This window comes from Podarcis raffonei, chromosome 4 (assembly GCF_027172205.1).
Source record: "Podarcis raffonei isolate rPodRaf1 chromosome 4, rPodRaf1.pri, whole genome shotgun sequence".
Lineage (NCBI taxonomy): Eukaryota > Metazoa > Chordata > Lepidosauria > Squamata > Lacertidae > Podarcis > Podarcis raffonei.
The window spans coordinates 2,949,872-2,965,288 of NC_070605.1; the positions used below are offsets into that span (position 1 = coordinate 2,949,872).

Consider the following 15,417-nt stretch of genomic DNA (forward strand, 5'->3'; position numbering starts at 1 on the left):
ATAAAAGAAAGTCTTTCTTCATGGAAACTATGGGGGCAGGGATGGACACCAAGCTGGGTGGCTTCAAAAGGGTATTGGACAAATTCATGGCGAAGAGGGGGCACTGATGAATATCGTCACTGGAAACCACAGGAGGGGAGCATATCCTCCAACTGTCCTGAAAATGCTGGGATCATCCCCAAAACTGTCTCGCAACCACAGCTTCTCATGGTGCCATGGGAAGTCCCAAGTTAGAGTGGTCCAACATGTGACCTTTGCTAAGTTCCAAAGGAGCATCCACAGTGGCCGTTGCTAAGGGCGGCCACACATTCGCCCTAACCCATCGTGCCAACCCACTGGGCTTCCCTTGCCACGTGTAACACAGGGGGGCCAGTGGTGGCAAGCTACCCCAACTCCCATTCACGTGTTTGTGTGCTTGCGAAGTAACATCCAAACAAAGCTCGTTGAACCAATGACAGGACAAATATACAGTTATCCCCACATCAGGATTGGCTAATCAATCTGAGCATTTGGTGAGGGCTGTCCAATAGGCTGTCTCTGGAGATGGGATTTATTCACTCCCACTGCTCCCTGACACCCACCAGCATCAAGGTTGGGCAGCCTGGCCTGAGATGTGATTGGCACCAGGGGTCTCAGCCTTCAGAATTGGCGACCAGTCACTGACGTCGCAGGGCAGGTTCTACAGGGGGGGAAGTGGAGGTTCTGCTTGGCTTGGTGCAGCCTGTCAGTCATAAGCTGGAGGCTGATGAGTTGGTGGCAGGTGGGAGGGAATGAGGAGAGGAGAGCTGAGGTGGAGAGGGCTGGGAGGTTGGGCAACCTTTTCTGTGCCCAGAAGAGAAGAAGAGAAGAAGAGTTTGGATTTGATATCCCGCCTTTCACTCCCTTTAAGGAATCTCAAAGCGGCTAACATTCTCCTTTCCCTTCCTCTGCGAGGTGAGTGGGGCTGAGAGACTTCAAAGAAGTGTGACTGGCCCAAGGTCACCCAGCAGCTGCATGTGGAGGAGCGGAGACGCGAACCCGGTTCCCCAGATTACGAGACTACCGCTTTTAACCACTACACCACACTGGCTCTCACTGCCCAGTGGGGCAGAGCCACAGTTAGGGGGTACGAAGGCGACAGGCTCAGCAGCTGTGGGCCCCATTTTGACCTTTTGACCATGGATCTGAGATTGATAGATTGATATAGTTAGAACTACAGTATATGAGCTAAAATCAGTACATCGCTGTCCTCTGGGGGCTGCATCATGGGTTGTGATGTGTCTACACCAGGCCATACTGTCCTCCCTCAGCTGTCCCTATTCTCTGGCCTGAGTCTCACTCCTGTGCTTATTTTTTTCCTGTGTTCTCATTTCCAGGATGCCTTGCCAAAAATGTTATTTGTGTGTTTGTTTGTTTTATTTGAAATATTTACCAGCCATCTTTTAGGGCAGTGTTTCCCAACCTTGGGCCTCCAGCTGTTTTTGAACTACAATTCCCACCATCCCTGACCACTGGTCTTGCTAGCTAGGGATGATGGGAGTTGTAGTCCAAAAACAGCTGGAGGCCCAAGGTTGGGAAACACTGTTTTAGGGCAACCTCCTTCTCGGCAGCTTCTGTATGGTACTGAAATAATTTTAAAAACCAGCACTATAACCTCTTAGGAAATCATCAAACGATTCCAAAAAATGAAACCGTAAAACTACCCGTCAAATGTACCTAATCAAACCAACATAATACTGTCAAAAAGCAGCAAAATCTTTAAAATCCTCCCAGCGGTTCTCAACCTGTGGGTCCCCAGATGTTGTTGGACTACAACTCCCATCATCCCTGAGCTCTGGCCTTGCTATCTAGGGTTGATGGGAGTTGTAGTTCAAAAACATCTGGGGACCCACAGGTTGAGAAAGGCTGCTTAGCCCATTAAAACCCTAGATATCTGGAGTTGTCACTATTGATGTTTTGTTTGTTTCTTAGGTTTACATGGAAACTTTTTCTCAAGGGAGCTCAAGGTGGTGATCTTTATGGTTCAGTGGGAATGTGAACTCTGAATTCCAGGTTCAACACTCTAATTGGCTCTCTTTTATGAATCATGATCCAGTCCCCTTCCCTGGGCTATAAAAGCTGGTGGGAAGATGCATCTTGTGCTCATCCATATAAATTAATGTGCACGAACAGCAAAGGGTGCCCTTTTGCGCACAGCCTGTCATTACACACCCTGAAGCCACCGGCAGTTGTTCGAACTGCTGATAGCAGTTGTTCTTGTTGTTCTAGTATATCTGCAACCTGATAAAGAGAGCACAGCAGAGGTTATATTTTCTGAGACTCCTCCGGAAAAACAATCTCTCAGAGGACCTGTTGATGGCATTTCACCATCGTGCAGTTGAGAGTGTATTAACTTATGGTCTGTGTGTGTGGTTTGGGAGCTGCATGGTCAGGGGAAAAACAATGCTGTCCAGGGTTGTAAAGACTGCGGAGAGAATCATTGGGTGCACTCTTCCCACCTTAGATCAAATCTATGCTGCCAGGTGCCATAAGAAAGCTGCAGAGATAGCGTAGGATAGTGCGCACCCCAGAAATTATCTCTTTCAGCTTCTGCCTTCTGGAAGAAAGGTACAGGGTTATAAAGACTAGGACTAGCCGCCTGAGAAACAGTTTCTATCCAAAGGCGATTTTGGATTTAAACGCAGTGTAAGGTAGTCTCTGTGGGAGTACGGTATATTGTATTTTAAAAATGGGGTATCAGAGTTTTTAGGGGGATAACCAGGCTGGGATAGCTGGGATAGCATGCCTGTGGGTTTTTGAATGTCCGATGTAGATTTTCAATTTCGTTGTTCTGTATGGGACAATGACAATAAAGATTATCGCATTGTATCGTAAGGAGCACCGAATCCTTGTTATCCCACAGGGCTGGTCATATCATTATTAGGCAGAGACAGCATCTTAAAAAGCAGAGACATCACCTTGCCAACAAAGGTCTGTATAGTTAAAGCCATGGTTTTCCCAGTAGTGATGTATGGAAGTGAGAGCTGGACCATAAAGAAGGCTGATCGCAGAAGAATGGATGCTTTTGAATTCTGGTGCTGGAGGAGACTCTTGAGAGTCCCATGGACTGCAAGAAGACCAAACCTCTCCATTCTGAAGGAAATCAGCCCTGAGTGCTCACTGGAAGGACAAATCCTGAAGCTGAGGCTCTGAGACTTTGGCCACCTCATGAGAAGAGAAGACTCCCTGGAAAAGACCCTGATGTTGGGAAAGATGGAGGGCACAAGGAGAAGGGGACGAGAGAGGACAAGATGGTGGGACAGTGTTCTCGAAGCTACCAGCATGAGTTTGACTAAACTGCGGGAGGCAGTGGAAGACAGGAGTGCCTGGTGTGCTCAGGTCCATGGGGTCACAAAGTCGGACACAACTAAATGACTAAACAACAACAACAACAAAGCGACCACCTCAGGCAGCAAATGATGGTGGTCGGGCGAGTGGCAATGAGCTTGGCAGGACAGGGCTGTCCTGTCCTGTACAGTGGGACCTTGGTTCTCAAACTTAATCCTTTCCGGAAGTCGGTTCCAGACCAAAGCGTTCCAAAACCAAGGTGCGCTTTCCCATAGAAAGTACAGTCGTACCTCTGGATACGTAATCTTTGGGTTACGGCCGCTCAATCACGCTGCGCACATGCGCAGAAGTGTGCCTCTGTTTACGTAATTTTCGGGGTGTGAACGGACCCCTGGAAAGAATTAAGTTTGTATCCGGAGGGTCCACTGTAATGCAAAATGGATTAATCCATTCCAGACTTTTAAAAACAACCCCTAAAATAGCAATTTAACATGGATTTTACTGTCTCTAACGAAACCCTTGATCCATAAAATGAAAGCAATAAACAATGCACTGCAGTCACACAAGCAATCAATCAGTACCTGAACTGGGTTCCACACAGTCACAAAAACAAACAAAAAAAGAGCCGCAAAAACGCAAAATACAGTGGTACCTCGGGTTAAGTACTTAATTCATTCTGGAGGTCCATTCTTACCCTGTTCTTAACCTGAAGCACCACTTTAGCTAATGGGGCCTCCCGCTGCCGCCGTGCCGCTGTTGCGCAATTTCTGTTCTCATCCTGAAGCAAAGTTCTTAACCCGAGGTAATATTTCTGGATTAGCGGAGTCTGTAACCTGAAGCGTCTGTAACCTGAAGCATCTGTAACCCGAGGTACCACTGTAAATAGCAAAAAAGGACAGACCTCAGGGTGGCACTCAAATAGGAAGTGTAACACTCAAAACGGAGTACGTCCGGCTTCCGAAAAAAGTTCCCCAAAAAACCAGAACAGTGTTTGGGTTCTAAGTTGTTTGAGTACCAAGACATCTGAGAACCAAGGTACCAGTGTATTAATTCAATGCATTCTTAGTAGCTGTTTGTGACTCTTAGTAACTGTTTGCGACCCACAATGCAACATCGAACTTTGATCGGTGCAGATGTTCAGCTCTTAACAACCCGAGTAATTGGCTGCTTTATAACTTCGCAGTTGAAAATGACGGTAGTCTTTCATTTTGTTTTTTAAAGTGGCTTTTAATTGAATAACTTCAGGCTGTGGTGCCCTTGGGTGGGGGTGGGGTGGGGGTGGTAGCAGGGCCAGCTTCCCTTTAATCCCCCAGTGTCCTCTCGGTGTTTGTCCTCTGAGCCCATTCTCACCATAAAGTTGTTTGTCTTCCCAGAGCACGGCTGGCTCATCTGGTAATAAATCTGTGCTGTGGGCCGGGAGATTGGGGGGGGGGTGCTGATGATGATAAACAGCTTGCCCAGAAGACCCAGAGAGGAAAAGCAGCCTTTGCCAAGACAGCAGCAGAAGCAGAAGCAGCAGCGTCATCAGTGGGGAAAGATGTGATTTACTGCCCAGAGCATCCTCTATCCTCGTGGGCCTTTGCACTGAAGTGGAGGCGGCCCCTGATTGGTTGGGCAGCCGCAACAGCTGGGCTCTTTTTCAGGATGCCAAATAAAAGGCATCCCCCCCCCTCCAGCCTGGGAAAACAACCGTTCTGGATCGCAAGCAGGATTCAATGCTTTTTCTAACGTGGGACGAGGCTCTGGCTATGGACTCTAACCGGACGGTCATGCAAGCTCAGTAAGTAGATAGGATAGCAAGCGCTATTCCTTCCTTGTATCATCTCCTCCCTTGCAGGTTTCTAAGCAGGGGTTGGGTGGCCTTCTGTAGGGGGCTCTTCAGCTGTGATTCCTGCCTTGCAGGGGGATTGGACTTGATGGCCCTTGTAGGTGTCCATTCCCCAGTGGGGTCCCTTCTATGCACAAATCGGCTTTCAATGAAGAAGAAGAAGAGTTTGGATTTGATATCCCGCTTTGTCACTACCCTAAGGAGTCTCAAAGCGGCTAACAATCTCTTTTCCCTTCCTCCCCCACAACAAACGCTCTGTGAGGTGAGTGGGGCTGAGAGACTTCAAAGAAGTGTGACTGGCCCAAGGTCACCCAGCAGCTGCAGGTGGAGGAGCAGGGAAGCGAACCCAGTTCACCAGATTACGAGTCCACTGCTCAGGTGCTGATGAGAGTTGGAGGGCACCCAGTCGGCAAAGGCTGGAAGATGATCCGATTGCCTTAAGGGGTAATGTGCTTTGTGGGGGGGGGGTGCAGGAATGGAGCAGAGCAAGGTCCAAGCTGAGCCCACCAGTATCACTTGCAGTGTGGTAGAAGATGCTGAGCCCCACTGACTTGACTGTGGGGCACAAAGTGTCTTGGGCTGGGGCAGTGCTAACTCCCCCCCAGGGGGGGCTGCTTGGCAGCCCTCACCACTGACTTCCCCCTATTGTATGTGCTGTGGGTTTACCCTGACCCTCTGCTTCCTGCCCTTTAACCTCAGAGATCAGTCAAGGGACCTGGATGCTCAAGACCGAACTGCACACCAGATCTTTTGGGAGATCTGTGATCCAGATATTCTTTTTAATGGAAACAGAGGGGAGGGGGCTGCAAATTTAATGGTGCCAGCATAGCTGTGCTGGGGGGAATGGAAACGTAACCCCTTGCCCTCTCCCCAGGTATTTCTTACTCACAAGGAAAGACATGCAGGAATCCTAACTCCTCTTTTAAAGCCACCTAGGTTGGTGGCCATCACAGCCTCCTGTGGAAGGGAAATTCATAGTTTAACTCTGCAATTCATGAAGAAGGACTTCCTCTTGATCCATGGTCTGGAAGCCAAGCCTGATGAGGAGCGGTTGAAGGATCTTGGTATGTTTAGCCTGGGAAAGAGGAGACTGAGAGGAGATAGGAGAGCCATCTTTGAATATCTCAAAGGCTGTCCCATGGGAGAGGGAACAAGCTTGTTTTCTCCTGCTCTGGAGGGCAGGACTCGAACCCATGGCTTCAAGTTACAAGAAAGGAGATTCCGACTAAACATATGGAAAAACTTCTTGACAGTATGAGCTGTTCAACCGTGGAACGGGCTTCCTTGGAAGGCGGTGGGCTCTCCTTCCCTGGAGGTCTTTAAGCAGAGGTTGGATGGGCATCAGTCCTGGATGCTGTAGCTGAGATTCTTGCCTTGAGGTCCCTTCCAACTCTAGGGTTCTATGATTCTCTCATTTGCCCCTTCTTTTTAACTTTTATCAGTTACTGCCCATAACTTTCAGTCCCCATTCCCAATTCTAAATCCCCTGACAGTGGTCATAAATGCTTTGTTTCAAAGGCAACTTGCAACCCAGCACCGGTCCAGCCTGCCTCTCGTGTGTTGTTAGATGAATGGAAACAGAAACATGGGTGTGCTTTGCATTTAAAGTTAGCCATGCAAATGAGCAGCTCGTCTGCTGCCATAATTAGTGCCCAAAGGAAAGCCGGTGCGAGTTTGTTAAATGCAGGGTTCCCAGAGAAGGACGCCCAAAACGGTACAGGGATCAGTTCCAGTGATTTATTAGAAGGAAGCCTGCAAAGTAAACAGCAAGCATTTGTTGCGACTGCCGCACCCGGGCAAGCTTGTCATGCAGAGGCAGACTTAGGGGAGTGAGACCAATTTGCCCGCACAGGGGGCTGAGATGAGAGGGTTCTTCAGGGGGCGGGGTATAAATAATAAAATTATTAAAATGGTTGTGGTGAACAATGGAAGGGGAGAGGCTTGGAAGTACCAAATTTTGGCATCACAGAGGGCGCCACTGAAATTTTAAAGCCCCCAAACCGCCACTGATGTTATGCATTATAAAGATTAAAAAGAACAAAACGAATTGGACTCCTTGGCAGGTTTTGAATAAACATACACAAATTTATTTGTTAACATAATAGATGGATAGTTTAGAGATCTTTACTTTTTTACAATACGCAGAGAACAATATGTGTTGATAAATCAGAGAGAGGAGCGGAGGGAAGTCGTAGGGGAGGGAGAGGTTGTTGTGGGGGGGTGGGAAATGGGGGGAATATAATTGTTAAAATAATTTGTTATGTGAAAATAATCAATAAAAATTCTAAAAAATAATATTAATAATAATAATAAAATGCATTATACAGCCGTATCTTGGATCCCGAACGCCTTGTGAGTCGAACGTTTTGGCTCCCGAATGCCACAAACCCAGAAGTGATTGTTCTGGTTTGCGAATGTTCTTTAGAACCCGAACATCCCAAGCGACTGTGACGATTGGCTGCAGGAGCTTTCTGCAGCCAATCGGAAGCTGCGCCCAGCGACGCGGACTTATAAAAAATATTGGGGGGGCCCGGGAAAGCTCATGAATAATAAATAAGCTCATGAATATGCAAATAAAGTGGCGCCGCCTCCTCGTGAGCGAATAGGGGAGAGCGTGCTGCGCCTATTAATCAGCTCCAAAGGAAATTGGGTGGAGCTTTTGCTCGGGAGGGAGGGCAGGAGGCATGCAGCCCGCCCCCCCTGTGCATTTTGGGCTGGGGGAGGGGCGGCGATGGCGCTCTGCTGGAGGGGCGCCGGAGATTATTGGGGGGGCGGAGCCCCCCCAAACGAATTTTTGAGGGGGCTCGGGCCCCCTCAAGCCCCATGGAGTCGGCGCCTATGGCTGCGCCTTAGTTTCTGAACATTTTGGAAGTCAAATGAACTTCCGGAATGGATTCCGTTCGACTTCTGCGGTATGACTGTACAGTGGTACCTCGGGTTAAGTACTTAATTCGTTCCGGAGGTCCATTCTTAACCTGAAAGTGTTCTTAACCTGAAGCACCACTTTAGCTAATAGGGCCTCCCGCTGCCGCTGCGCCACCGGAGCACGATTTCTGTTCTCATCCTGAAGCAAAGTTCTTAACCCAAGGTACTATTTCTGGGTTAGCGGAATCGGTGACCTGAAGCGTATGTAACCTGAAGCGTATGTAACCCGAGGTACCACTGTATACAGAAAGCGTCATATATCAGTTGGGCCAGAAACTTCTGTCAGTCCCAAGGCGAAAGGTCAAGCGTCCCATAGTCACAGATGCAAAGCATCAAAGCAAGCCAATTAGCACATATCAAAGTAGTAAATGCCGATTAGTGTTGTTTTGACTGCCACTTTGGAGTTTACAAGCCTTTCGGAACATTTTCCCTGTTGAGTTTTTCCCATGTTGTCAAGCCCCATCTGCCCCTCGCTTCCCTCCATGTGCAGAAGCTGCCTTCTTGAGTGTCCGGACCCACAAACGGTCTTGTCCGGTCCATCTGCCAGAGCCGTTCTTTGCAGGCAAGGGAGGCCCCTAACTCACAAAGGGCATGAGACCCATTCAGCTCCCCTCACCTGGTTTTGCCAGCCAGCCAAAGCCATTCCTGGGATTGTGGCCGCTGTCGCATGCTGACCTCTTCTAGGAACCCACAGGAACAGTTCCTCCCATCTACAGTACCAGAAAGCCAAACACGGCGATGGCTGCCCTTTTCTTGTGTTTGCAACCAGATTTCCAATTAACCTGTGTCAGAGAAAGCAATGTCAATAAATCCCTGGAGGCAGATGTCAATTTATGGAAAGTGGGGAGTGTGCACCACAAAACAGCAACTTCCTCTTCATATCCTGTTTCTTATCTTTCTGCCTGCGGCACCCATTACATAATCCGTACTAAAAGCTTATTATCACATGAATCCGGAACGAAGCAACTGCTGGCAACGTTCTGCACAATACAGGAGGACTTCTTGGCCTGTTCATTGGGGCAAAGGGGGGGCATAGCTCAGTGGCAGAGGAACTGCCTTGCCTGCAGAAGTTCCCAGGTTCAATTTCTGGCGCCTCTAGGTAGGTCTGGGAGAGGCTCTAAAATCCTGCAGAGTCTTTGCAACCAGTCAGTGCTGGGTTAAATAGACCAGTGGTCTATTCAGTATAAGGCAGCTCCTTTGTCTCTGGGGTCCTTCCTATGTGGCCCATTGTTCTTGTTTAGTTGTTTAGTCGTGTCCGACTCTTCGTGACCCCCTGGACCAGAGCACGCCAGGCACTCCTGTCTTCCACTGCCTCCCTCATGCTGGTAGCTTCGAGAACACTGTCCCACCATCTCGTCCTCTGTCGTCCCCTTCTCCTTGTGCCCTCCATCTTTCCCAACATCAGGGTCTTTTCCAGGGAGTCTTCTCTTCTCATGAGGTGGCCAAAGTATTGGAGATCAGCTTCAGGATCTGTCCTTCCAGTGAGCACTCAGGGCTGATTTCCTTCAGAATGGATACGTTTGATCTTCTTGCAGTCCATGGGACTCTCAAGAGTCTCCTCCAGCACCAGAATTCAAAAGCATCCATTCTTCAGCGATCAGCCTTCTTTATGGTCCAGCTTTCACTTCCATACATCACTACTGGGAAAACCATGACTTTAACTATACGGACCTTTGTTGGCAAGGTGATGTCTCTGCTTTATGTGGCCCATTAGCCAGTGTTTGATTTGCTGCATTCCAGCCTTGCAAGGGGGTTGGACTAGATGACCCGTGGTGTCCCTTCCAACTCTACAATTCTATGTTTCTTCAGATTTATTTTTTATTTTGCCAAAGTAATAATAAATAAATAAATAAATAAGAATAAAAATGTGCACCCCACCTCCGGGAGCCTTCCGTTGTAACTATCCAACTTCCCAAAACTTCAACGCCTCTTGCGATGGTTTGACCCTTTTCCGTTTTAACTGTACAAATTCTACAAACACCCTCCATATCTCCTCAAAATCATTTCTTCCGCATATTCCCCATCTCACATTAATAGAACATGCTAATTTATCATGAATAGCTATATCCCACAACTCTTTGTACCATTCTTCCATTTTATAGTCACCCTGCCCCTTCCACTTCCTAGCTATAATAACTTATGTCAATAAATCTGTGAGCAAGACCTTCATAGCCTGTGAACCTTCCACCCCATCATAATTTTTAAATGCTTTATTAATTTTTGCAAAAACAAAATTGACAAAAGAATCCAAAATCAATACATATTACAAAAAGGAGGGGAAATAGATTCATACGTAACAGATTCCATTATGACTTCCGATCATCCCAACGTGTTTCCTGGGGTGCATTTTTGACTGCCCACTTTCCATTGTCTCTCACAGATTGTCTCAATTGTTTTGATTTAGTAAATTTTACACCCCATCGTAAATTGATAATAATGGTATCTCTGGACTTACGGTTAGCTTTAACCCAGTGATTTCTGTTATCTCCTTAAACACTCTTTGCCAAAAAAATAATAATTGTACATATATGCACCTCCACCACATGTGAACGTAAGTCCCGGTTTCCGGGCATCCCCTCCAGCATAACACCAAATATTCCTTGTTTATTTGATTTAATCTGACTGGCGTTAAATACCATGTCCAAACTAACTCCTAATAATTTTCTGTTAATTCTATGCTTCTACAATTCCTGGAGATCACACAGTAATACGGAGCTGGTTTCCTTTCAATTCCAGATCATGACGCAGCGCCCAAGGCAGGATGGAACCTCCCGAGCCAGACGCTCCCAACGCCTCCTTCTACCAGCCTTCCGTGCTCCTCCTGACGGGCATCCCTGGAATGAGCAGGAGCCACCATAGACTCGTCTCCATCCCCTTCTGCTTGCTTTACCTTGTGGCCCTCTTGGGGAACTGCATCATCCTGTTCATCATTGGCAGAACGACCAGTCTCCATGAGCCCATGTATTACTTCCTCTCCATGTTGGCCCTCATGGACCTGGGCCTGGTCCTGTGCACCCTCCCGACCACGCTAGGCATCTTCTGGTTCGATGTCAGGGCGATTGGCTTTGATGCCTGCCTCACCCAGATGTATTTCATCCATGTCGTCTCCATGCTGGAATCCTCAGTGCTGCTGGCCATGGCCTTTGACCGCTTTGTGGCCATCTCACGCCCCCTGAGGTACAAAGCCATCTTGACCAAGCCAACCATTGTCAAGATAGGCCTGGCCATGTTGCTGAGGGCAGCCGTCTCCCTGCTCCCGATCCCTTTTCTGCTCAGGAGGCTGACGTACTGCAGCGACAACAGCCTCTCCCACTCCTTTTGCTTGCATCCTGACATCATGAAGCTGGCCTGCAAAGACGTTGACATCAGCGTCAACGTTCTGTACGGTTTAATCATCATTCTTTCAACTGCTGGCATAGATTCGCTCCTCATTGTGCTGTCTTATTTCCTGATCATCAAGACTGTCATCAAGGTGGGTCCCAAGGGGAAGTGCCTGAAGGCTTTGAATACCTGCGTCTCTCACATCTGTGCGGTCCTCATTTTTTTCATCCCCATGATTGGCCTATCCATCATCCATCGATTTGGCAATGGTGTGGACCCGCTTGTAAAAGCCATGGTTGCCTACGTCTACCTGATCGTGCCCCCCGCTTTGAACCCTATCATTTACAGTATTAAATCCAAGCAGATCCGGAAAGCCATCTGGAAGCTGTTGCTTTGGAAGACGGTCCCTCTTTGAAATGGAGCGGAGAGGTCAAGAGGTAATTCAGTTCATTTCAGCCGTTGTGAAACTAGCCATTTTGCAGTTCCCTGGACAGTTTTGTACCCTGTGGAGCAGCCTGCACCAATTTTGCAAAGGAAACCAGCACAAATGATTGACAACTCCGCCCATTTGCAAAAATAGCTGAAGCAAATCGGAAGATCAGAACGTGTCACTGTGAAGCTGGCACCGTCTTCCACCTGTAGGGCTCTCACTGGGAATATGGAGCAAGCTTGTTTTCTGTTGCTCCACAGGGGAGGACAAGGACCCACAGATCCAAATGACAAGAAAGACTCCGACTAAACACTAGGAAGAACTTTCTGATGCTAAGAGCCATTCAACAGTGGAACAGACTCCCTCAGAAGGTGGTGGACTCTTGTTCCTTGCAGGTTTTTAAGCAGAGGTTGGATAGTTGTCTGTCGTGGATGCTGTAGCTGTGATTCCTGCATTGCAGCGGGCTGGACTAGATGACCCCTGGGGTCCATTCCAACTCTGCAATTCTACGATTCCATGATTCTGTGAAGCATACCTTCAATTCAACACCAAACTGTAGCAGTCGCAATGCTTCTCACTTAGGTGCATCAAGGCAGTTTTTCTGTTTTGCATTTAGGTTCTGATTTATGTCTTGGGAAGTGAAAAATGTGGCAAACTTTGTATTTCGGGTAGATTAAACCAATTAATCTTTGGCTGTGTCTCACACAATGCTTTGGAACACACTTTTACTGTACTGCCAAGGCCAAGATTTTCAAAGGGGTCTTGGAACATTTCTCTGGAGCCAGCCCAACCCAGAGATAAGGGAACAAATCACAAAAGGGAGAGAAAACACCGTGTCAGGGAAATCTGCTTCCTGGTCCATAAAGCAAGGTGTCTCTAGGTCAGATCATCACACACCTGCATAGACAAGTGAAGTCTGGCTCACATAAGAGGCGACATGGCTCACAGCCCACAACTGGCCACGTCACTGCTATTTCCTGTGTTGTCATCAGTAGGTCAAGTACCACCTTTTCCTGTTGCCTAGAGTGGACATCCAGGGGAACGTGGCTCCAAACAGGGAGGATTTCTTGCAGTACCTGTTGGGAGCAACTTCCTTCTGACTATGACCAGGTCGATGGGCGTGACCCTACCTGGTGCAAATAAAAGGGCCAGGCACATGGCTATCTCCCTCTTACCTGCTTCTCCCTTTCGTCCTTCTGGATCTCCACTGCTCCTGGCTCTTAGCCAGCGCATGGCTCATCCTTTACAAAGGATGGAGCCCACAAGTAGCAAGTCTGAGATTTAGCACAGACTTCATTTTCTCTACAGATGAAACTGTATGAAGCCTGCCTTCAGATTACGGCTTGTTATTTTCAAGAAGTCTGTGTTGTGTTATTCTTATTTTAAGAGGGAAAGAAAGGGGAAATTTACCAGGAAGAATTCACTTTGCACAAGGCAGACTGGATTGCTTAATTAAAAGATTCTAATGAGTCATCAACTGCTTCCAACAAGTTTGAAATATACTCGGAGTCCTGTCGTGATTTCATGCTCTTTATTGCAGCTTGTAAAACAGTGATTGAATTGCCCCCCCCCAAAAAAAACCTCAGGCTTTTATATACATTATTTACCCAATGAGTCCCATCTGTTTGGCTGATTCTGCTTCCCTCCTGGAGCCTGATTGGTGTTTTCTTGCAGGCCAATCATTTGTTGCATTCTAGGATCCTACCAGCCTAATAGGCTGATTAACTTCTTCCTGGAGCCTGATTGGTGTTTTCCTGCAGGCCAATCAGTTGTTACATTCTAGGATCCTACCAGCCTAATAGGCTGGTTAACTTCTTCCTGGAGCCTGATTGGTCTTCTCCTGCAAGCCAATCAGTTGTTGCATTCTAGGATCCTGCTTGCCTATTGTTCTAGGATCCAAGCTTAGTACCTAACAAAGTTGCAAGGGAATGTTGCAAGGGAACTAGCATGAGTGAGGAGGGATCATATCAAAACAATAAACCCTCTCCTACCTTCCTAAACGTTCCCACACAATGAGTCAGTGGGACTGCTTCCTCTTGCCTTGGATGGAAGAGGCTGGGACCCCTGAAGACCCCTGAGTATCTTGGAGGGGGTCCACTGGAGAACTCTCCTCATCCACTTTTATATAACCAGGGAAAGGGTCTGGGTCGTGAGTAACAGAGAGCCTGTGTGGGGCCATGGTGAGAGTATTGACCCTGGGAAATCAGGGCTCACATCCCCACCAAGACATGAAGCCCATCAAGGTGTCACACACACACACACACACACACACACACACACACACACTGCCTCACAGGGTTGTTGAGGGAATAAGATGTGGAAGGGGAGAACCATGGACACCACCTGGAAGAAAAGTTGGGATGTCAGCATATTAAACAAACAAAACATAATGAGTGACAACTCCAGATAACAAGAGTTGTAATGAGCCACGAGATTTTTAAGGCTTTGCTGGTTTGCGACAGTATTATGTTGGTTTGATTAGGTCTGTTCTGACGGGTATTTTTATAGTTTCATTTTCTAAGTGGTATGTTGCTTTTAATAAATCATTTTAGCAAGGTATGTTTGGGCACATTTGCTTTTAATTGTAAATGGAATGCAATTGTTCTCCCATCCCTAAGTGTGGGTTGCTGTTGTTGTTGTTAAAATGTGTTTTATTGAAGTAAACCAAACCAATCAATACAATAAAAATAACAGAAGTGCGAGAAAGCAGTGCAGTACGTATATCGTAAAGACACTTACTATTAGGTTGGCCAAGTCCTTAAATCCTTTAGGAAAGCCAAATTTCGCATTGTTCTTCAGAGAGGGAGTTCTGTGTGTCTTCATTTGTTGCATATAAGATAAAATCCCACCAGACAGAATGGGACTTGTACAGGGTCCTCTGAGTCTCTGGCAGCAAGTAATTTATAAGTTATTTTTTCAGCTAATGCTGAAATCCACATATTTCTATACCAAAGTGAAATCTGGAAATCATGTAAGGTTTTCAGTGGTGGGTAGAGGTTTGGGTGTTGGACTCTATGACCTGGGGGACCAGGGTTCGAATCCCCACCCAGCCATGAAGCTCCCTGGGGTGACCTTGGGGAGAAAAATGTGGAAAATAAACGGAATAACTGAAATAAATAAGATTTTCTATTTTGGAGCAACGGAGGTTGTGGCAGCCGCTAGCCTCTTGGTCAAGAGTTCATGAGAGCTGACAAAGTGGCAAAACTGATTGGGAGAAACAGAAATCAAGAAGACAAGAAATTTAACGAAGAATGGAAAAAAATTATAATGAACTTGAAGAACACTGTAAAAATTTTAAAACGTTAGCAGGATTGACATAACACTTGTAATATAACAATGTTATGGTTAAAATTGGATTTAAACGAAAATTTGATAAATATTATAAGATGCAGTGGAAAAAAAATTTACAATGGAAACCGTGGGGGGGGGGGAGAGGGAGGTCCAGGGATTCAGGCGATCCTATATATGTATAACATTGATTATATTTGAATGTAAGTGATATTTGTAAAAACTGAAAATAAAATTCTTTTTAAAAAGAGTTCATGAGAGCTGAAACTTTTCAATTGATTGTCCCACAGCTTGGGCAAAAAAAAAAGCAGTGGTGATG

The 15,417-nt window shown here is 46.9% G+C and overlaps 1 protein-coding gene and 2 pseudogenes across 1 annotated transcript; 2 read left to right on the forward strand and 1 right to left on the reverse strand.

Annotated features, from left to right (window-relative positions):
- Window positions 1-15,417, forward strand: part of LOC128412277 (zinc finger protein 420-like) — a 309,743-nt pseudogene that overhangs the window by 262,845 nt on the left and 31,481 nt on the right.
- LOC128412188 (zinc finger protein 850-like) overlaps window positions 1-15,417 on the reverse strand; it is a 322,162-nt pseudogene that overhangs the window by 99,360 nt on the left and 207,385 nt on the right.
- On the forward strand, window positions 4,845-12,502 carry LOC128412097 (olfactory receptor 51G2-like). Its single transcript, XM_053384948.1, has 2 exons — window positions 4,845-5,086; window positions 10,796-12,502. The coding sequence occupies exon 2, from the start codon at window positions 10,821-10,823 to the stop codon at window positions 11,793-11,795; it is 975 nt and encodes a 324-aa protein (XP_053240923.1). The 5' UTR covers window positions 4,845-5,086; window positions 10,796-10,820; the 3' UTR covers window positions 11,796-12,502.

Excerpts from the sequence above, each read along its gene's own strand:
- LOC128412097 (XM_053384948.1), top strand. The coding sequence starts at position 10,821 with ATGGAACCTCCCGAGCCAGACGCTCCCAACGCCTCCTTCTACCAGCCT.